The 22,208-nt window shown below is 39.4% G+C and overlaps 4 protein-coding genes across 4 annotated transcripts in view; all 4 read right to left on the minus strand.

The window, feature by feature from the left end:
• The window catches only part of LOC148097652 (tripartite motif-containing protein 16-like), a 106,313-nt gene that overhangs the window by 52,435 nt on the left and 31,670 nt on the right, over nucleotides 1–22,208 (minus strand). The window lies entirely within an intron of this gene.
• On the minus strand, nucleotides 77–1,839 carry LOC148097655 (glutathione S-transferase omega-1-like). The gene is made up of 5 exons (XM_087831312.1): nucleotides 1,695–1,839; nucleotides 916–1,024; nucleotides 590–812; nucleotides 395–496; nucleotides 77–187 (listed from the first exon to the last, which is right to left on the minus strand). Exons 1-5 carry the CDS (start codon nucleotides 1,720–1,722, stop codon nucleotides 77–79), a joined length of 573 nt encoding a protein of 190 aa, XP_087687438.1. The 5' UTR covers nucleotides 1,723–1,839.
• LOC148097656 (uncharacterized) lies at nucleotides 2,463–14,222 on the minus strand. Its single transcript, XM_087831313.1, has 4 exons — nucleotides 13,115–14,222; nucleotides 11,461–11,468; nucleotides 8,850–9,392; nucleotides 2,463–4,480 (listed from the first exon to the last, which is right to left on the minus strand). The coding sequence occupies exons 1-4, from the start codon at nucleotides 14,220–14,222 to the stop codon at nucleotides 2,753–2,755; spliced, it is 3,387 nt and encodes a 1,128-aa protein (XP_087687439.1). The 3' UTR covers nucleotides 2,463–2,752.
• LOC148097657 (uncharacterized) lies at nucleotides 16,486–20,387 on the minus strand. The gene is made up of 3 exons (XM_087832232.1): nucleotides 19,906–20,387; nucleotides 18,653–18,911; nucleotides 16,486–17,962 (listed from the first exon to the last, which is right to left on the minus strand). The coding sequence occupies exons 2-3, from the start codon at nucleotides 18,897–18,899 to the stop codon at nucleotides 17,049–17,051; spliced, it is 1,161 nt and encodes a 386-aa protein (XP_087688358.1). The 5' UTR covers nucleotides 18,900–18,911; nucleotides 19,906–20,387; the 3' UTR covers nucleotides 16,486–17,048.

A 22,208-nucleotide genomic window follows, 5' to 3' on the forward strand; every position in this document is an offset into this window, starting at 1 on the left:
CTCCCCACAGTTGAACTTTTTTTTTAAAAAAATATTTACAATTTTCTATAAGTTAAATATCTGTAAAGATTATTACTTACTGTTTGACCTGATACGCTTCTACCCTCTCAAACCACGGCCACATCATGTAGTCGATCATTGTTATAGAATCGCCACCAAAGAACTTGGTCTTCTTGTTAACGAGGTCCTAGAAATTGAATGTTACATTCATTAGAGTTGTAATTAACTGGAATAACCAGGCACTGTCAGGAAAGATAAACTTAATTGTTTTAATAAAAACAACCTTTGATCAATGACTGTGATTCACAGGCACACACTCATTCACACACAGTGTATCACCTCATATGTTGGGTTAATGGATAAAGGAACCAGAGGCCTCAAAGGTGTGCCCTACCTCGTTTAACTTGGCAAACTTTTCTTTCAGTTCAGCTTCCAGTCCGGAGACATCCTCTCCCTTCTTTTTATCCATTGGGATCTTGTAGAAGTACGGTATCACCTGTAGGAAACAGTGACATTAATATTATTATTTGGTGGTGGTTAACAAAAAACAAAACGTTAAGGTTTATATGCAAGTTTTTGTGTGACCTACTTTGGAAAAGTGCTCCAGCATCATCTTTTGCTGAGCCTTAGCAAAGGGAGAGGAGGGAAGCAGCTTCTTTTCAGGGTAAACTTCATCGAGGTATTCACAGGTGATGGGTGACTCGTATATCACCTCACCAGCAGGTGTCTCAAGCGTTGGGACAAGACCAAATTGATTCTTCTTAAGGTACCAATCGAGTTTTTCTTTCAAGTGGACATTTATGGTTTCGTATCTGAAAACAAAAAAGCAGGTTATGTGTGCATGTTTAAGCACAGGTTGAATGACTGTGATGATTTTTCATTTCTACAGCAAACTAGAATAAAGAGTAGCCTTACTTGATTCCTTTGGCTTTGAGCACTAGTCTGGTCCTTTGGGCAAAAGGGCAGAACCTCATGCTGTAAACCCTGATGTAGTCTTTAGGGACTGGGCCAGGGGCAGCGCTACCTGAGGGATACAGAAATGTTTCTCCCATTAAAAGACTGGTCAGTAGGGAAACCTGAAGAGGGGTTACGTAAAGACTTTTCTCCTGTTAAACCTTTACTAAAGTAAAAAAAAAAGAAAAAAATCTATTTTGTACAGTAGTATAATTTTCAGAGTAATTTTATAGCTGACAGTTTGGGTTATGTTGTGCTTCCACATCAGCATTTTGTCTTCGTAGTATTTTTACACAACATCCCAAGCTTTATGGAAACGGCATTAACTGACTTTACAAACACCTTTATTTTCAAACTTACAGTGAATTTATCATTTCTATTTGATTACAGGGCAGCTGACTGTGGATTATGCACATTTATACATTTGTACTTGTATTTCAACTGGATTTGTTTTTTCTTTTCTGACGTCTGCTTGTTTTCAGAGACGCCACAGTGAGTCGCTGTTTGTTCAGACAAATTGGTTCAGGCATAAAGAGTTTCGTTTATAAACGTTTATAAATTAATAATCATCTGGACCGTTTGGCGCTTCAAATCGGCACGAAGAGGTTTCATAGGACTAAAGCATAATTTTGCAAAAACGAAGCTAAATCCTTAACACAGATCGAATCGGAGGAATAAAACTATTGCATTTCACATCGATAAGCAGCCTTCAGTTAACAGAGTAATACTTTATTTCTTACCTTTAGCGAGACACTTTTCAGCAGACATGTTGGCGCTTGAAGTAACGAATGATTAGAAACAGATTGTAAAGGACGGAGCTAAAGTTTATATTTTACGCTCTAGTTCCGCGGTGGGCGTGTCGACTCAGTTTGACACGCCCACCGTTGTCTCAGAAGGCTGGTAAAGACGTGTTTCTTTTCTTCTCTTCAAAGGAGCCGCCGTGGAAGTTTAAACTATGTTGCTCATACAGACTGTCATATGACAAATAAAGTTCCCAACTTTGGCAGCAGTAATTTAAAGCAATGGTTTTATGATGACTTTATTAGTGTCTCACATGTAGAGGAATGTTCTCCCACTCGTCTCTGCAGCTTTGTTTCCGACAATTGACATTTCTCAGGATCATGTATGACCCCTTTTTGACATTTGGACTTTCATTAATAATATTTGTGTTTCTGAGTCATTTTTGTGGAGACTTCTGTCCAACGTAGTGTCCAAATGAAGCCTGAAGCTTTTCAGGAGGAAAACTGCTTCAGTTATTCTCTCAGATTAGTTTCATATTTTCTGCATCAGATTTGAGTGAGATCCTGGAATGAAGACAGAAGAAAAGACTTTGTTCAAAGTTTGATTTATAGTCAAACCTTCCAGTTTATTCACACAATAAAACATCAACACAATATATGAATTCATTCATTAAAATCACAGTTTTTCCTCATTTGTTTGATGATTTTGACAAAAACAAACACAAACACACACACATGGTCTGCCATACTCATAAAGAGAAATGTCGACATTTTTCAATACAAATATTCCAGAAACATTTAGAGGATAGAGAAGTTTACATTTTCATGTGGAGAAATATTTTAGTAAATCAAAATGATGATGAGCAGTGATAGCCTCCATAAACAGTCACAGGAAAGATCTCCTTTAAAAACTCAGAAACATCAAGAGAACAACTAGAAGATGTGGAGGTACCACCCATAATGTTTGACTGACAGCTGATCTCTGTGCAGAAATGATGGAGAGAAAATAAAATGAAACTAAAATACAGATTTAAACCCACAATATGAAAGACTTCAGTCTATTTCACTTTAATCAACTCAGCAGTGTCTCCATAATTTAACCAAACCATCAGTCCAGCATAGAGCGGCTGAGTGAATGTGGTCTGGACTCTGTGGAGGAGAGTCATGGTTTCAGAGACGCTGTAGAAGGACAAAATACCTGCTCTGTGATCCAGGTACACTCCTACTCTGGAGGAACGAGGACCTGAGACACGAGTTTGGATGCTGTTGTACAAAAATGTATAACTGTTGTTGTTACAAATTAATGACCAAGATTTGTCATTACGTCCAAACACACATTCATCTCCTTTTCTGCTGATATTCTTGTATGCGACTGCTACATAAACTCCCCCTCTCCACTCCACCTCCCAGTAACAACGTCCAGTCAGACTCTTTCTACTCAGAACCTCTCTATACCAAGTGAATCTGTCTGGATGATCAGAATAAGATTGTTGTTGTTTCATTAATGTTACTTTTCTGTTCCCCTCTGATAATAACAGCTGTTTGTTTGCTGTGTTTGGATCCAGTGTGATTTCACATGAATATTTTAAGAATCCAGCTCTGGTCTTTGGCTCTGATGGATCTGACAGTAAAACATCCACTTCAGTGACTGTCAGTGAGATGTTTGTCCATTCCTCTCTCAGAATGTCCTGTAGTTTATCTCTGACCTCTGACACAGCTGCTGTCACATCCTCAAAGTAGCTCAGAGGACGGATATTGATGCTGGATGAGTCTGTAGACTCACTGAGTGCTGACAGTGAGGGGTAGTTGTGTAGAAACTGGATGTGATCCTCTGTGTGTGAGAGCTGCTTCAGCTCAGCATCTTTCCTCTTCAGCTCAGTGATCTCCTGCTCCAGCTTCTCCTGAAGCTCTTTGACTCGACTCACTTCAGTTTCCTGCTGGGATCTGATCTGCTGCTTCACATCAGAGCTTCTTTTCTGGATGAGATGGATCAGCTCAGTGAAGATCTTCTCACTGTGCTCCACTGTTTGATCAGCAGACTGATTGATGGCCTCCACCTCCTGTTGAAGCAGCTTCACATCTTTCTCTCTGTCCTGGATTCTCTGCTGGATGTTTTGTCGACTCACCTCCAGCTCTCTCTGCCTCTCAGTCCTTTCTGCTGCAGCTGAGACTGTGTCGTGGCCTTTATGTTCATCCACAGGGCAGAGATAACAGATACTCTGCTGATCAGTACGGCAGAACATCTTCATCACCTCATCATGACGAGAGCAGATGTTCTCCTGGAGCTTCTTGGAGGGCTCCAGCAGCTTGTGGGTTTCAAATGCGGAGGATATAAAATGAGGCTTAAGGTGTTTCTCACAGTAAGAGACCAAACACGACAGACAGGACTTGAAGGCTTTCATTTTTCTTCCAGTGCAGACATCACAGGCCACATCTTCAGGTCCAGCATAGCAGTGATCAGCAGGAGCAGCTTGGAGTCCAGTCTTCTTCAGCTCCTCCACTAAAACTGCTAACATGGTGTTTTTCACCAGGACAGGCCTCGCTGTGAAAGTCTGTCTGCACTGAGGGCAGCTGTAGATTTTCTTCTTTTCCTCTTCATCCCAAAAGCCATTAATACAGTTCCTGCAGTAGCTGTGTCCACAGGGAATAGTCACCGGATCCTTCAGTAGATCCAAACAGATCGAACAAGAGAAGGTTTCTCGGTCCAGCTGAACTCCTTTCTGCGCCATTTCTTCTCTCAGTGTCAGTGACTGTGTGAGTTTCACTTCCGTATAACTGAAACTGGTCTGAGCACAATAACAACATGAATTTCTGCAGTGAATGGGGAGTGTCAGCTTTTCCACGTCACCTCATTGGTTACATTCAAACACACGTGTAGATTGTCGAGGAATCGGGAGGAAACAAGGAAATAGGTGGAGAGAGAGGAGGTGCTAAGTGAGAGAGCAGGAAGAAGAGGGAGGGTTATCAGGCTGTAATTTATTCTAGGAAGAGTATGTGTTCAACCCTTTTTACAGCAGAGATCATTTCTGAGTTAAAATACTTCTCAGAGTTGTGATTAAAAAAAAATCACATGACTTTCTCACGTAAATTTGCTGCACTAATTGCTTTTCTTTCTTATTCAAATAGTCCAGATGAACACAAATTACTGACAGCTTATCAGAGACTGATAGACCAACAAGATGGGAATCTTTTTCTCTACATTTTAAACTTTTGGTCAAGAAGAGTAAAAGACAGAATAAGGAATGGAGGAAATTTCCAAATTTATTTTGGGTATACTAGAAAATTAACCAACACTTACTGACATTCGTAACCTTTTCCTTTTATGTTAGGAAGACTGGATGCTACCCTGGTCCTTTTTGCCCTCTTCTGTTTTGCTGTCCAAGTTGCTTTTGACATTTAAACCTTAATAAATTAACAGTTGTCTCAGCTCAACTGTATTCAGCTTAGAATGAGGGTGCACATTGAAATTTAGAGTCAAGAAAGTTTACTGTCACAGCACTTTGCCTTATTTAGAAAGTATAGACAACACAATATAAAACCAATATCATCCCCAGTATAAACACTCTGACTAGACCAAAGTTTATGGGCATTAGGGGAACATAAACAGAACTCCACATACCTAAACTGTGTCATCAGGGCTCATGGATGGAGTCGCCTGAGAGGCTCTAGCGCACCCTGCTATACTCCTAACATCTGTGCTCAGACTGCAGCAGTTCTGCAGCACTAAACCTGATCTTTTCCTGCTTTCTACAGTAACTTGAGCTTTCAGCCTGCTGTCTGTCTTCATAGATGGCAGCTTTAAACATCATGAGAACTGCTCCCATCCACTGATAATGAGTTCAGCAATGGTTTGTTCTGTTGGGCTGTGACCCACTACCCCTCACAACGCTCCTCTCTCCAGACTCCCACATTACTGATTGGTCACCTCCTTTGAAACTTCCTACAGGTGCACTCACTGCTGCTCCCAGCTTCCTCTCTATAGTCAGTAATTATTGCACTTAGTGGTTAGTATGTATGGAGGCTCAGTATGTCTCTGAGCCTCCATACATACTTACCATGCAGGTGATTTCTAATCGAAGTTTTCCAATGTTTGAGTTTCAACTTCCTGACAACAGCTTAATGTTTTATTTTCTACTTTTCTTTGTTGTAAATAAAGTGTAATCAGACAGTAGAGGGATTGTCTATCGTTTGAACACGAGTAACCTAATTTAATAAGTGATCTAAATCTTTGTTTAACCTTTTTATTTATTTAAGAAAGAATTTAAAAAAAAAAGTAGTGATGGCTGAAGCTCCAGCATATGTGTCAAAAAATCAACACACTGCTTCAGAAACACTGTGCCGAGGCTTGGTTTCCCTGAACAGAGTCGTGTGATCAGTGACATTCGGAGCTTCATTCAGCATGTTGCTTCAATTCCGGACTCGTTGGTTTATAAGGCATTGAATCATTGAAGGATTTGTGCTGTGTTTTGGTGATTTTGTGCAATAGAGAGCGAATCACTGTGTGACATAATTAGAGACATGGAGCCAGGAAGAAAGGACGCTCTCCATATTATTAAATAAAAACCAGATCATCAGCATTTCTGCTCCCAGGCTTAAAATGTACATAAGAAACATGATATACATAAACTTATATTTATAGAGGTTATAGTATATTATATAAACGTACCTGTCCACTGGTTAATTATATAATCAGGTGGCAGCAGGGACCTCACAGCACAAGCATTACTCCCAACCTATTATAAGATTGTGTTGCACATTGTTACATATGAAGTATTTTTTATTTTAATTAATATAAAACATCAAGAAGTCACAAGCAAAAGGAAAAACACCATGGCATATCAGCCCGATATCAGACAGAACTGTCACATGACATCAAACATAATGAAGCAGTTAATCCTACGTTGTAGATTCAAGTTTTTGGCCACCAGATGCCGTTAAAGAGGACTGTGTTGAAAAGCTTCGAGTTATGAACAGTTTTCAATACTAACTTCAGAAAGCTTCATTTGGCCATGACTACAAAAAAATCCAGCTAAGTTCTGCAACTTGATTATTCTTTGTAAAGCACATTGTGACAGGTTATAGTCTTAAAAAGTGCTATATAATTCAACTTTACTTACTAGCCAACCAGCAAATTTGTAACCCTCCACTCGCATGTTGGTTGCACAGTTGTGATGTGATATATAGCAGAAATTAATTTGTCAAATCAGTAATAAGACGATGACATGACAAGAAATAATGGGTGAAACAGACAATATAAACGCAAGAGGGAGGACACACCTGGGGAACAGCTGAATAGTATCCACCTGATACTGACGAAGGACTGTCAAAATAAAGTAATTAACCACGGGACACAGGGACACAAAATTGTCACAGAGAATACAGAAGGACAGGGGGAAGAACCTGTGGAATAAGCAGTAATTATGAAAAATAGAAACCCTCCCCAGGTGCTAATTAAACCTTTGTTTTTAAGGGGCAGTCAATCAGAAGATAGTTAGCTTAAAAGTGGACTGAAAGCAAGAGGAGCTGAAATGGTTTGTTGGATACAGAAGATGTAGTAATGGGTTGCAGATCAAAATAAATAAGGAAATTCTTTTAATGTGATTGTTTTTATTTTAATCATGCAAAGCTGTTTTTATTTTGGAGTTAGAGTCCAGGAATAAAAATGTGGAGTTGGAAATAATCACAAGATTTTTGATTCGGTTTAATCAAAGTACTACAATAAATTTTGAATTAAATTACATTAAAATCTTGACATTCGGCTGCTTCACTGCATCTTTTGTGAGTGCAAGGATAAAAAAAAAAATGCAATAGTAGACAGCAGGTCAGACAATATGCAAATGAGGGAAAATCGACATCAAATTAAATATGAGTTATGGCTGATTTGAATAAAAGCAATGATGATGCTTAGAGACACAACATACTACAGCCTCCCGGCTGTAGTAGGTCTCGACCTCCCGTTAGCTTCGAGATGGTGGGTGTCAGATCTCCGAAAACGTCGGAGCACTTTTGATGTCTTGTAAACCGAGCAGGTATCTGACGTTTACACAACTACATTCACGCCTCAAAATATCTTAAAAGTGTATTTTGTGACCCAGAAAGAGTAATATTACAACTAAGTAGCTGCCGCCATTGTTGGAATTCAACTTTTGCGAGAATTCAACTTTTCCCGAGTTTGTTTTTCGAGATCTCGCAAAAGTCCTTCTCAATTTTTTTTCTCCCATGTCCCCTGCGGGGCTCCGTACGAAATAGATGAAAAAGTAGATGTTAAAAAACAACTTATAGTTTTGTCATTGGGCTGGTCGAGTGCTATGAGTTTCTGTCCCTTTGTCTGACCTTAGAGACTTATTTTAAAAGGAAACATTACAATCCTTTAAAGCAAGCATTTTCACCTCTGTTCCCCCCTCTGTACTTAGTTTTTTGTTGTCATGTCAGTAATTGTCCAGTTGATGGCTCCCTTGGATCACAAGCCTCTCTGATGAGTCCAAGTGAATATATTATTCTATATATAATATATAATTATATATTATTATTATTTTACTATTTTATTAATTTATTTTATTATTTTTTTATTTTTACTCTCCATTTTAAGCCATGATGTTTGCTGATACTGTGTTCCTACTGTTTGTTCTCATTAATAGTTCTGTTCTGTTTTTAACATTCTGTGCTGAAGCTGGAGGAAATGTTTCCACAGTGTCAGATGATACAGCTCCAAACTAAATAAGTGACTAACTAACGATGCTTTAATACACTTTATTATAAATTATGATATAGTGCACTTTCTTAAAATTTCTTATTGCTCTGTAATTAATTGTTTTCTTTATAAATGTACAAAGTAATGAGAATAAACATTGAGTAAACATGTAGAAGATAGAGAAGTTTATGTTTTCATGTGGAGAAATTTTTTTTTAAAATAAAAATATTCATAAGCATTGATAGTCTCCATGGCTGAACAGACACGGGAAAGAGCTCCACCTATAAAACGTAAAAACATCAAAACAACATCTTGAAGATGTCGAGGTTCTGCCCATAATGTTTGACTGACATCTGATTTATGTGCAGCACATAAATATCACAATAATGATGGAGAGAAACTAAAAGGGAACTAAAATACAGATTTAAACTTACAACAATATGAAAGACTTCAGTCTATTTCACTTTAATCAACTCAGCAGAGTCTCCATTTTGCCAAACCCAAAGTCCAGCATAGAGCGGCTGAGTGAATGTGGTCTGGACTCTGTGGAGGAGAGTCATGGTTTCAGAGACGCTGTAGAAGGACAAAATACCTGCTCTGTGATCCAGGTACACTCCTACTCTGGAGGAACGAGGACCTGAGACACGAGTTTGGATGGTGTTGTACCGAAATGTATAACTGTTGTTGTCACAATATAATGACCAAGATTTGTCATTATATCCAAATCCACATTCATTCAATCCTTTTCTGCTGATATTCTTGTATGCGACTGCTACTCGAACTTCCCCTCTCCACTCCACCTCCCAGTAACAACGTCCAGTCAGACTCTCTCTACTCAGGGCCTGAAGCCATATAGTGAATCTGTCTGGATGATCAGAATAAGACTGTTGTTCATTCACTGCTGTTACTTTTCTGTTCCCCTCTGATAATAACAGCTCTTTGTTTGCTGTGTTTGGATCCAGTGTGATTTCACATGAATATTTTAAGAATCCAGCTCTGGTCTTTGGCTCTGGTGGATCTGACAGTGAAACATCCACTTCAGTGACTGTCAGTGAGATGTTTGTCCATTCCTCTCTCAGAATGTCCTGTAGTTTATCTCTGACCTCTGACACAGCTGCTGTCACATCCTCAAAGTAGCTCAGAGGACGGATATTGATGCTGGATGAGTCTGTAGACTCACTGAGTGCTGACAGTGAGGGGTAGTTGTGTAGAAACTGGATGTGATCCTCTGTGTGTGAGAGCTGCTTCAGCTCAGCATCTTTCCTCTTCAGCTCAGTGATCTCCTGCTCCAGCTTCTCCTGAAGCTCTTTGACTCGACTCACTTCAGTTTCCTGCTGGGATCTGATCTGCTGCTTCACATCAGAGCTTCTTTTCTGGATGAGATGGATCAGCTCAGTGAAGATCTTCTCACTGTGCTCCACTGTTTGATCAGCAGACTGATTGATGGCCTCCACCTCCTGTTGAAGCAGCTTCACATCTTTCTCTCTGTCCTGGATTCTCTGCTGGATGTTTTGTCGACTCACCTCCAGCTCTCTCTGCCTCTCAGTCCTTTCTGCTGCAGCTGAGACTGTGTCGTGGCCTTTATGTTCATCCACAGAGCAGAGATAACAGATACTCTGCTGATCAGTACGGCAGAACATCTTCATCACCTCATCATGACGAGAGCAGATGTTCTCCTGGAGCTTCTTGGAGGGCTCCACCAGCTTGTGTTTCTTGAATGAAGGTGCAACAATATTATGAGTCTGAAGGTGTTTCTCACAGTAAGATGCCAGACAGACTAAACAGGACTTGAATGCTTTCATTTTTCTTCCAGTGCAGACATCACAGGCCACATCTTCAGGTCCAGCATAGCAGTGATCAGCAGGAGCAGCTTGGAGTCCAGTCTTCTTCAGCTCCTCCACTAAATCTGCTAACATGGTGTTTTTCACCAGGACAGGCCTCGCTGTGAACGTCTGTCTGCACTGAGGGCAGCTGTAGATTTTCTTCTTTTGCTCTTCATCCCAGAAGCTTTTAATACAGTTCATGCAGTAGCTGTGTCCACAGGGAATAGTCACCGGATCCTTCAGTAGATCCAAACAGATCGAACAAGAGAAAGTTTCTCGGTCCAGCTGAACTCCTTTCTGCGCCATTTCTCCTCTCAGTGTCAGTGACTGTGTGAGTTTCACTTCCTTATTATAGAAGCTGTTCTGACGTCTGATCTGAACAACATGTGATGGGGCCTGCCAGCTCTAACACATGTTGGTTACACCCATCTTCATAATGTAGATCTAAAGGGGAGGGAACACAGAAAGATATGGACAGACAGGAGGTGCTTAGCTAGAGAGCAGGAAGAAGAGGAAGGGTTTTCATGCTGTGATTCATTCCAGAAAGCGGGGAGAGGCTCTGTGTTTAATTGTTTTCTGTTCAAACCTTTAACAAAAAGAATAGAGAGGCATCCAGTTATTGACATTTATATTATTTAGTTAATCTGCTAAATGAATAGTTTCTGCTTCTTTTAACAATTCAAATAGCAGAAATGAACAGCTGACAGCTTGTCAGACAGACTGTAAACCATAGAGACAGTTTATATATACATTTAGTCAGGGCAGTGCAGAGATGTTTAAAGGGGCGGGTGCTCACAGTTAAAAAGGGCTCATAGAAGCAGGCTGAAGAACAACAACCCACATTCATCAAGAATCTAATATGGAATCGCATCACACTATATCACTGTCATCAGGTGGGCACAATGCAAAGCAAACGTAGCCAATTTTATATCTGATGGGTACAATGTTGCTGTTTGGGGGGCTGCTTCTGCTCTTGCTGCTGATAGTGCTGGAGGGCAGGGCTGTGTTGATCTGAGACTGTAGAGATTAAACAGTCCACAGGAGAGAGGGTAGCTGATTAAACAAGTGTTATGAGATAATAATAAAACACAAAGATTGGTCACAGCGCTTGGAACCATAAGGTAACAAGACTGTGGGAAATAAACTAAGCTCTGCCTGTGAATCACTCTTTGCCTCTCTTCTTCCTTCCATCTCATCTCATCTATCACATTCCACTTGCTGTCCATCTGAGAATCACATTCTCCTCCTCTACCTCCACTCCTTCATTTTCTTTGTTCTTCTTTGTAAAAGAGGAAGACAGGGAGAAGCCGCTCTCTTTCCCCCACACACACTCTCCCACCTCTGACCCTCCATCATTAGTTACGACCACAGGTGGACCTCTGCAAGAATGTGAAAATAAAAAGTTTTGTTTTGTACTGCATATATTAACAGAAAATTTATCTTTATTCAGGCTTAGCTGTATTTAGGTGGTCACTCTGCAGTGACCTAAAAATATACCCAAGGAAAAGTGCAAATGGTTAATAGCAAGTATCATCCATGAAAAAGAGAGGAGCAGAGAAAGGCCTGTGAAAAGTCCTGAAAGGGTTTCTTTATAGTGCACCTGAGCCTGACCTGCTCACGTATGTTCATCCAAAATCAGGTCAGCTCCACCTAGCAGGAACCTGAATGAGACAGAGAACAAGAAAACACGGCCTGGCCTGTGGCGATCACACAGTGCATACTGTAATCATTATGTCAACATTATGTGCAAACAGAAATCTACTTTTACTTTACTGCTCAGCCTTGTAAAATGTGTAACTGTCACGAACATTTAAAAGCTTCATATGTTTATGAGTTATTATGTAATATTTACAGAATCAGTTTTACTTTGTGATGCAGTATTTGAAAAGAATTCCTGGAATCCGAAGCTTTTTCTTACACGTCTGTGTGTGCATTAATTTCTCATTTCATTTATGTGATGATGTGTTCGGGTTTGAGGACCTCCTGCAGCTTTTTGGAGACTTTTATTGATTTTAATATAACACTGGGTATGGACCTACTAACAGAGTTAAATTATATATAATGTAAAAACCAAAAAATAAACCTCAAATTCCAAAGGAAAACACACCCAAACTAACACCAGTCTGACGTCAAGATCCTGGAATGAAGACTGAAGAAAAGACTTTGTTCAAAAATGTATTTATTTGAAAACCCTTCAGCTGGTTCCCACATTAAACAATGAACATAATGATTAATCTCCTCGTCAAGTGTGATCACAGAAACCTTGTTCTGATAACACCCCATTTGTTTTTTGATTTAGAAAATAAAAACTGTGATAATGGAAAACCCATGAAGTGAAGGAGAAACAACAATAACATACAAAAGCATTAATATACATGTTAAATAAAATTTTTGATTTACATTTAGATTTAAGATTTACATTTGGAAAAAATATATATGTTTAAAATGAAAATCATAAAATTATTATGAGCAGTGATAGCCTCCACGACTAAAGAGACATGGGAAGTTTCCTTTGGAAAAACTAGCAAAATTAACCAAAATTAACTAATAAAATAATCAAGGAAATAAAATATGAAATACCTACAACAAAAATAAAACCAACCCATGAACAGACAAATCTAGAAGTGTACTAGAAGCAACACTAACAACACTCAGTGGGGAGGGCTCCACACAGGAGGCGTCTCTCCTGCCTCTTTAGCTCTGATGGTGTAAGTAAAACATCCACTTCATTGAATGTCATTAGAATTTTTTTCTACTACTTTTTGACTTTTTCAGTAGGTCCTGGTATGCCCTTGTTATTGGATGTAAGGAATCTGATTGATGCTGTACACGGGGAACCACTAATGGGGTGCGGGGAGGCACTACGCGAGGGGGGTGAAATGCACACACAGGGCGTCTCACCAGACTAGGTAATAAAACATCCACTTCAGTGACTGTCAGTGAGATGTTTGTCCATTCCTCTCTCAGAATGTCCTGTAGTTTATCTCTGACCTCTGACACAGCTGCTGTCACATCCTCAAAGTAGCTCAGAGGACGGATATTGATGCTGGATGAGTCTGTAGACTCACTGAGTGCTGACAGTGAGGGGTAGTTGTGTAGAAACTGGATGTGATCCTCTGTGTGTGAGAGCTGCTTCAGCTCAGCATCTTTCCTCTTCAGCTCAGTGATCTCCTGCTCCAGCTTCTCCTGAAGCTCTTTGACTCGACTCACTTCAGTTTCCTGCTGGGATCTGATCTGCTGCTTCACATCAGAGCTTCTTTTCTGGATGAGATGGATCAGCTCAGTGAAGATCTTCTCACTGTGCTCCACTGTTTGATCAGCAGACTGATTGATGGACTCCACCTGCTGTTGAAGCAGCTTCACATCTTTCTCTCTGTCCTGGATTCTCTGCTGGATGTTTTGTCGACTCACCTCCAGCTCTCTCTGCCTCTCAGTCCTTTCTGCTGCAGCTGAGACTGTGTCGTGGCCTTTATGTTCATCCACAGAGCAGAGATAACAGATACTCTGCTGATCAGTACGGCAGAACATCTTCATCACCTCATCATGATGAGAGCAGATGTTCTCCTGGAGCTTCTTGGAGGGCTCCACCAGCTTGTGTTTCATTAATGCAGCCACATCATAATGAGGCTGAAGGTGTTTCTCACAGTAAGAAACCAAACACACCAAACAGGACTTCATTGCTTTCATTTTTCTTCCAGTGCAGACATCACAGGCCACATCTTCAGGTCCAGCATAGCAGTGATCAGCAGGAGCAGCTTGGAGTCCAGTCTTCTTCAGCTCCTCCACTAAATCTGCTAACATGGTGTTTTTCACCAGGACAGGCCTCGCTGTGAAAGTCTGTCTGCACTGAGGGCAGCTGTAGATTTTCTTCTTTTCCTCTTCATCCCAGAAGCTTTTAATACAGTTCATGCAGTAGCTGTGTCCACAGGGAATAGTCACCGGATCCTTCAGTAGATCCAAACAGATTGAACAAGAGAATGTTTCTCGGTCCAGCTGAACACTTTTCTGCGCCATTTCTCCTCTCAGTGTCAGTGACTGTGTGAGTTTCACTTCCTTATAACTCAAATCTGGTTACACCTGTAGATCTGGAAACAGGTGGAAAGAGAGGAGGTGCTAAGTTTGATAAGAGGACAAAGAGGAAGGGTTATCAGGTTGTACTTAATACCAGAAAGAGTATGTGTTTAACCCTTTTTATACACTTGTCAGAGTTCTTTTTAAAATATTATTGAGTCTGACCTCCTGATGTTTCTTTTCTTTCTCATTCAAATTGTTCAGATGAACAGAAATGGCAGACAGCTCGTCAGAGATCAATAGATCAAGTAGCTGGAAATCTTTTTCTCTACATTTTAAACTTTTGGTCAAGAAGAGTAAAAGACAGAATAAGGAATGGAGGAAATTTCCAAATTTATTTTGGGTATACTAGAAAATTAGCCAACACTTATTGACATTTGTAAAAATCTTCCTTTTATGTTAGGCAGACTGGATGCTACCCTGGTCCTTTTACCCTCTGCTGTTTTGCTGTCCAATTTGCTTTTGACATTTAAACCTTACTGAAGTAAAACTTGTCTCAGCTCAACTGTATTCAGCTTAGAGTGAGGGTGCACACTGAGATTTACATACAAAAAAACTTTATTGTCACAGTTAAATTCATGCAGCCTTGTTTAGAAAGTATAGAGGTCACAATATAAAACCAATATCATCCCCAGTCTAAACACTCTGGCTAGACCAAAGTTTATGGGCATTAGGGGAACATAAACAGAACTCCACATACCTAAACTGTGTCATCAGGGCTCATGGATGGAGTCACCTGAGAGGCTCTAGCGCACCCTGCTATACTCCTAACATCTGTGCTCAGACTGCAGCAGTTCTGCAGCACTAAACCTGATCTTTTCCTGCTTTCTACAGTAACTTGAGCTTTCAGCCTGCTGTCTGTCTTCATAGATGGCAGCTTTAAACATCATGAGAACTGCTCCCATCCACCGATAATGAGTGCAGCAATGTTTTGTTCTGTTGGGCTGTGACCAGGTAGCACTCACAAAGCTCCTCTCTCCAGACTCCCACATGACAAGGCTTGGTTTGTCTGAACAGAGTCCCAAATGGCTGGTCCGGACTGGCCTCACCTGGGATACAAGAAAAACAGTGAACTCTCATGGAACGGGGAAGGGCTAGTTGTAAAGTTACAGGGTTCAATACTGCTTGGATGGAAAAGGGACAGATCAAACGTGGGGCTAACTACTTGACTCAGTCTTTAGTGGAATGTGTTTTGCAGAGAGCCATACCTGTTGACCGACTCGGTATGTGGGGGTCAGGATGGTGGTGATCTCTTGTTTTGCATCTTATGTTTCCTAGTTATCAGAATCAGAATACTTTATTAATCCCGAACGATTAATAAAGTATTCTGATTTACTTTATTAAATCAAGTCTGAGTCAGGAAGCAAAGGTCACCTCCTTTATGCAGCGTTACACCTTATGTTCTTAAACAAGCTGTAGGTCATGCTACTACACACATTTCAATATGTAAGCATTTCATCATGTTTTAGAGTCTCAGAGTTATTTCAGCCTCATCTTCACACATTTTCACAAATATTCACATTATCTCCGAGATCCAGTTGTGAAATTTTTCCCTCAGTGTAACCGATTGCAACACAACAAATGACTGAGCAGAGATTAGTGTTTTACACAGTGATTACGACAGAAAGCCTGTTTCTGCCACTGGTGCCAAGCATTTGCTCTTTCCAGCTTGTTCAATTGTGGAGGTTTTTACATTCTTTACCTTACAATATAAAGCACCTTGAGGCAACTGTTGTTTTTTTGGCACTATATAAATATAAATGAATTGAACTGATAGCAACTTTATGAATTAGAAAATGAAAACAAGTGTCAGTCAGCTGGTTCATGTCCAGCAGGTGGGGAGGAATCAGTGAGTCTGTTACTCCAGTTACTTACTCAGAGGTAAAGTTAAACCTGCCTTCTGGAACAAGACCCTGAATGAACCCATATGTAAAGGACTGTAGGTTTTAAGCAGGCTCAGGTAATGGCAACACAATAGATGAGGAAAGTGGGGGAACTCTGACGACATCTAGTGGACATGTTGAAGATGACGGGTCTGAACAGAGAGCAATGCAGGTCTGTGGAGAAGATTGCAGCGCACTGTGAAATATGAACTATGAATAATATCTACATCTGTAATGATGTAATCAAAATAGGCTCCATGTAGTTTCAGTTCTGTTACTGTACTTATGAAGCAAACTGCACACACAGAGTTGGAAAACAATGAGTTTACTTGCATTTAGGCAAAATGATATAAACACTTATCACGAGCCAATGTAGCACATTTAACTGCTTTTATTTAGCAGGGATTACACAATAGACAAAATTAGTCACAAAATTTTTAATCAAATCTTGCAACATGTTGCTAAGAAGAACCAGGACAACCAGGTCAAAGCCATACTGAAGTATAACCTTTATTAACATAAATCAAAAAGAAAAAATATTTAAATAAAAATTGTATACTTGTCTTGAACTTTTTTAAAATCTTTATTCCTGTGTATTAAAACTTATTTATTGGCTGATAAAAAGGAATCACATCATGGTTGCTACAAGAAACAAGTGATGAAAAACTCATTTTCATGTTTGTTTTCTTCTACACTGAAGAAGAAATACAAGTTTCTGTGGTAAATATTAAAAGAGCATCTTTGTTCAATAAATATTTGTGTCACCTTTAAAGACCAATAAAAAAATATCAAACTTAGAGAAACATAAAGTCAGGGCTGGAATAAACAACATAGAGTGCTCTTCACTGCTGTGGACAGAAAATGTACCATGACTTGGAGCATGAGGTCATTTTCTACCTCGGGTGCTGCAGTGATTTGGTTTGTCACTCGGGTGGATCCTTTGATGAAAATTCAGTCCTGATTTCCAACTGAATCTTTCCCCACAGGAGCTACAAATATATGGTTTCTCACCTGTGTGGATCCTTCTGTGACTTTTCATAGTCGACAAGTCTCTAAACTCTTTCCTACAGACGTTGCAAGAATACGGTTTCTCACCGGTGTGGATTCTCAAATGAGTTTCTAGTCCTGATTTCTTACCAAATCTTTTCCCGCAGGTGCTACAGAAATACAGCTTCTCGCCTGTGTGGATTCTCACATGACTTTCAAATACGGATTTCTTATTAAATCTTTTCCCACAGGTGATGCAAAAATACGGTTTCTCGCCTGTGTGGATCCTTACGTGAGTTTCCAATCCTGATTTCCAAATGAATCTTTTCCCACAGGTGCTACAAGAATGTGGCTTCTCACTTGTGTGAACTCTCATGTGTCTCGTCAGGTTGGATTTACACTGAAAAGTTTTTCCACAAGTGTCACAGCTTACAGATTTTTCACTTGTATCAGTTTCACTCCGAGACTTATCTGTTCTGCTTTTGTGACGTCTCCTTTTTTTCAGCTCCGCATTTCTAGTTGATCCCGAGTCCACGTGCTGGTTTTCTTCCTGTTCCTCAAGCTCTGGTTCAGGAAAGTTAAGAGCAAGGAGCTGGTCATCGTTTGGTTCTGATTCACTGAGGTCACTTTCCTCAAAACAAGAAGTCACCATAAAACTATTGATCTCCTGCTTCAGTACAATCTCCTCCAGCAGTTCCTCCTGTTCCTCTTTAATCTGTGGAGGATCTGGGTCCTCCTGGTCCAGACTTGAGTTCCTCTCCTGCTGATTGGCGACAAACTCCTCCTCCTTACAGGTAGTTTGCTGGTGGAGGTCTAAACGAACAATAAAAAAATGTAATTATAGAAAAACACTTCCGAGAAGATAAAACAAAGTTTTAGTTAAAGTCTGTAATGAGGGCATGTTGCTCACATTTGCAGGTGAAATTAAAAGTGTGTAAAAATGAAGTTATTTGTGCACTCTGATGCAAATGAGAACTTGAGTTCTCACATTTTTCAGCAACATTAAGAGTAAAAAAAACCTTTAAAACAAAAAAGAACTCACTTATTACTGACTGATGATCTATTTTGGAGTTGATCTAGAAACTTATCTACATCTTGATATTTTTCAAAATAATCTTCACTAGTCGGGGTGGCTGTGGCTCAGGCGGTAGAGCAGATCATCTACTGATCGGTTTGATTCCCGGCTTCACCTAGTCTGCATTTCAAATATCCTTGGGCAAGATACTAACTCCAAGTTGCCTCAAGTTGCTCTTTGATTTGTGGAATGTGTCTGAATGTTGGTAGAAAGCACTAAGAAAAATGTGCTTGTGCGAATGGGTGAATGCACAAGTTTTGTAAAGCGCTTTGAGTGCTCAAGATTGAGTAGAAAAGCGCTTTATAAGAACCAGTCCATTTAAAACTCCCTGTCATGTTTTCACAAATACACATTAAATAGATCTGACTGATACAAACTGTAGCTTTAATATTAATGTTAACACTTCAGAAAAGCAATTACAGTTTTACCGGTGGTCTGTAAATCTTTCTCAGGTTTCCAGATGTTATGCAGCTGTCTGAGCCGCTCTTCCCCGGTCCAGACGACGATGCCTTCATCCTCGTGTTTCACTACAAGCTGTTCTCCCTCTTGACTGATGCAGAGTTCCTCCTGTTCCTCTTTGATCTGTGGAGGCTCTGTGTCCTCCTGGTCTAGATTGAAGTTCCTCTCCTGGTTGCAGACCTGCTGGCCAGCCAGATCTTCCTCCTTACACTTCATGTTGATGTGGGACTTGAGGAACAAAGTAAAAAGAAAAAGATTAGACAGGTAAAGGTGCAGCCTCAATCAGCAGGGCTGTGAGAGAGGTTTGTACAAATGTTTCAGAAGCACCATGTGACTCTTTTTTGGAAAGTCTTATTAATTCACTTTATAACTTTTACTTTGAAGATAAATTTCTACTATCACAAAGATATTATGACCTCTTTAAAAACAAACAACGGCAACTACATGACTTAAATTCCATGTTTAGATGAAGGTAAAGGTCAATGCCTTTTGACAGGGGAAAAACCTCCACACAGAAGAATCTTCCTTGGCTGAATCATAAATTATTCACCATGATTAAAACTGCAGATGAGCAATAATCTGCATTTTATTTTAGCCAAAGAGGAATGTTTCTGTTTGTCTGTGATTGACTTTTTCTGCTGGGTCCAAATTTAATCTTATCCTGTGTAAGTTTGTTTCTCTTCCTGTTAACTAGCAAAGTCAAAATCACCTTGATTAATTTAACTTTAATTAAATTATAAATGTAATAATTTTATTGAACAATTAATTTCATTTCAATTAAAAACAATTACTTAAAAGAAAGAGATTAAGTTGGAGAGAGACATATGGCCATCTTTTAGTGAGTTAGACCCTGATTAAGGGGTATTTTTGAAAGTAAAGCCCATCTCTCAAAGTCCCTGCCGGCCTGCCTCCACCTCGGGAAGTCTGTGGGTGCAGACGGAGGTGAGGAGCACCACAGGCGGCAGAGAACTGTCTGTAGCCCCGGAGTGAGGCATCGTGAACCGAAGCAGACAGCGAACTGTGGCACAGTGCAGAAAACCGAAGCTTTCCCTCCCTGTTTGATTTTGATGTGTCTCATGAATGTCTATTGTTAAAAGTTGACCTTTAAAAAAAGGGACGCACTTGTTTGATTAGCTGCTCTCTGATTTTAGCCTGTTAGCTTACAGACTGAGCTCAGATCATTCCTGTGTTAGTTCATTGAGAACATCACAGTTTTACATACCTGCTGCGTGACTTAATCTCGGGTCTCCGGCTGATATACAGCAGTCTGAGCCAATGGCTGATCTCATCATCCTGGACGACTGTTTTTAATGTTTTTAACCACGGAGATTTCTTCTGCATCATCAGTCTCTCGTTGTTAAACTCTCCCAGAAACTGAAGACAGTTGTGCGAGTTGTGCCATTTCCGCGCTTCTTGTTCTTCTATTGAATAGACGGCAGACTACACATGTCCAAGGGTAATACTGTCCTCCTCAGGCCATTGGCATCAAGTCAAAGCCTTAAAGTCCGGTACTTTGCACATGGTAATTTTTTAGCAGCAGAATCACAAGACAAAGCGTGCCAATGTTTATGCTTTGACTGTGACTGCGAAATTACGGAGCCCCGTAGGGGACATGGGAGAAAAAAAATTAAGACGGACGAGATCTCGCAAAACTACGGAGCCCCGCAGGGGACATGGGAGAAAAAAAAATTAAGACGGACTTTTGCGAGATCTCGCAAAAGTTTTGCGAGATCCCGAGTTAGTTTTGCGAGATCTCGCAAAAGTCCGTCTTAATTTTTTTTTCTCCCATGTCCCCTGCGGGGCTCCGTACCTTAGAGACTTATTTTAAAAGGAAACATTACAATCCTTTAAAGCAAGTATTTTCACCTCTGTTCCCCCCTCTGTACTTAACTTTTTTGTTGTCATGTCAGTAATTGTCCAGTTGATGGCTCCCTTGGATCACAAGCCTCTCTGATGAGTCCAAGTGAATATATTCTTAATAAACAGCTTTGAAGAATTTGTGACCAACTTTGTTTAATTGAACATCATCATCATGAGTCAAACTCACTCTTGGATCTACAAAATATTTAACAAAAACAAACATCACTGAATCATAAGGTATTTACTCCAACTCTTAGTCCAGAAACACATGAGTGAACTAGATCAGCTGCTCCTCCAGTTCAGCTGTTAATTTATATAATTATTTATATCTGTAAAGTGGGTGTGCAGGGTTTTTCAGTACTAATATAAGCATTTTATATCATCGCTTTATTGACAGATGTATTTTTTTTTAAAGGTGTTCAAGGTCAGGTATCAGTTTGATAAAAACAAACAAACACACTGAGTTGAACTTGAACTTCCTACTGACAGAAACTAAAATTGGTGCAAAAATAACCAGAACATATAAGAAACATCCTGGAGGTGCTGCAGACAAGTAAGGACCAATAACACAGGAAATCCTTTTTACTAATTTATTTTATTATTTTTTGATTTTTACTCTCCATTTTAAGCCATGATGTTTGCTGATACTGTGTTCCTACTGTTTGTTCTCATTAATAGTTCTGTTCTGTTTTTAACATTCTGTGCTGAAGCTGGAGGAAATGTTTCCACAGTGTCAGATGATACAGCTCCAAACTAAATAAGTGACTAACTAACGATGCTTTAATACACTTTACTATAAATTATGATATAGTGCACTTTCTTAAAATTTCTTATTGCTCTGTAATTAATTGTTTTCTTTATAAATGTACAAAGTAATGAGAATAAAATCTGTGTGATAAAGGAAGGTCTGTAGACTTCTCTGTTAAGATCAGTGAAGAGAAACAACAACATACAAATACCTAAAAAAAATATTCAGTAAACATTTAGAAGATAGAGAAGTTTATGTTTTCATGTGGAGAAATGTTTTAAATAAAAATATTCATAAGCATTGATAGTCTCCATGGCTGAACAGACACAGGAAAGAGCTCCACCTATAAAACGTAAAAACATCAAGACAACATCTTGAAGATGTCGAGGTTCTGCCCATAATGTTTGACTGACATCTGATTTATGTGCAGCCAGTGTTGGTCAAGTTACTTAAAAAAAGTAATCAGTAACTAATTACTGATTACTTCCCCCAAAAAGTAATCCCGTTACTTTACTGATTACTTATTTTCAAAAGTAATTAATTACTTAGTTACTTAGTTACTTTTTAAAAACACGATTTACAACCTGAATAGGTGATAAATAGATCTTTCAGCCCAATTCTACTTTTTCTGCATAATCATCATACAAAATGTAATCAAATGGAAAAGTCTCCTTTTAAAACTTGTTTTATTAGTTTTAATCTTTTAACTTTATGCATCAAGTAAAAATTAAATTATCTGCAACATTCACTGACTGGAAGAAATTTGTTTAACATTTAAACCTATTTTCTGCACATTCCAGCACATAAAATAAAATATTTTTTGTGTGTTTACACTCAGTCTTTCAAATAGATGCAAGTAAAACACAGCAGAAAATAAATAAAGTCAAAGACTAGCGGTCCTGTTGCTCTATTTTCAC

The sequence above is a fragment of the Neolamprologus brichardi genome, chromosome 18 (genome assembly GCF_056152115.1).
Source record: "Neolamprologus brichardi isolate AB-2024 chromosome 18, ASM5615211v1, whole genome shotgun sequence".
Lineage (NCBI taxonomy): Eukaryota > Metazoa > Chordata > Actinopteri > Cichliformes > Cichlidae > Neolamprologus > Neolamprologus brichardi.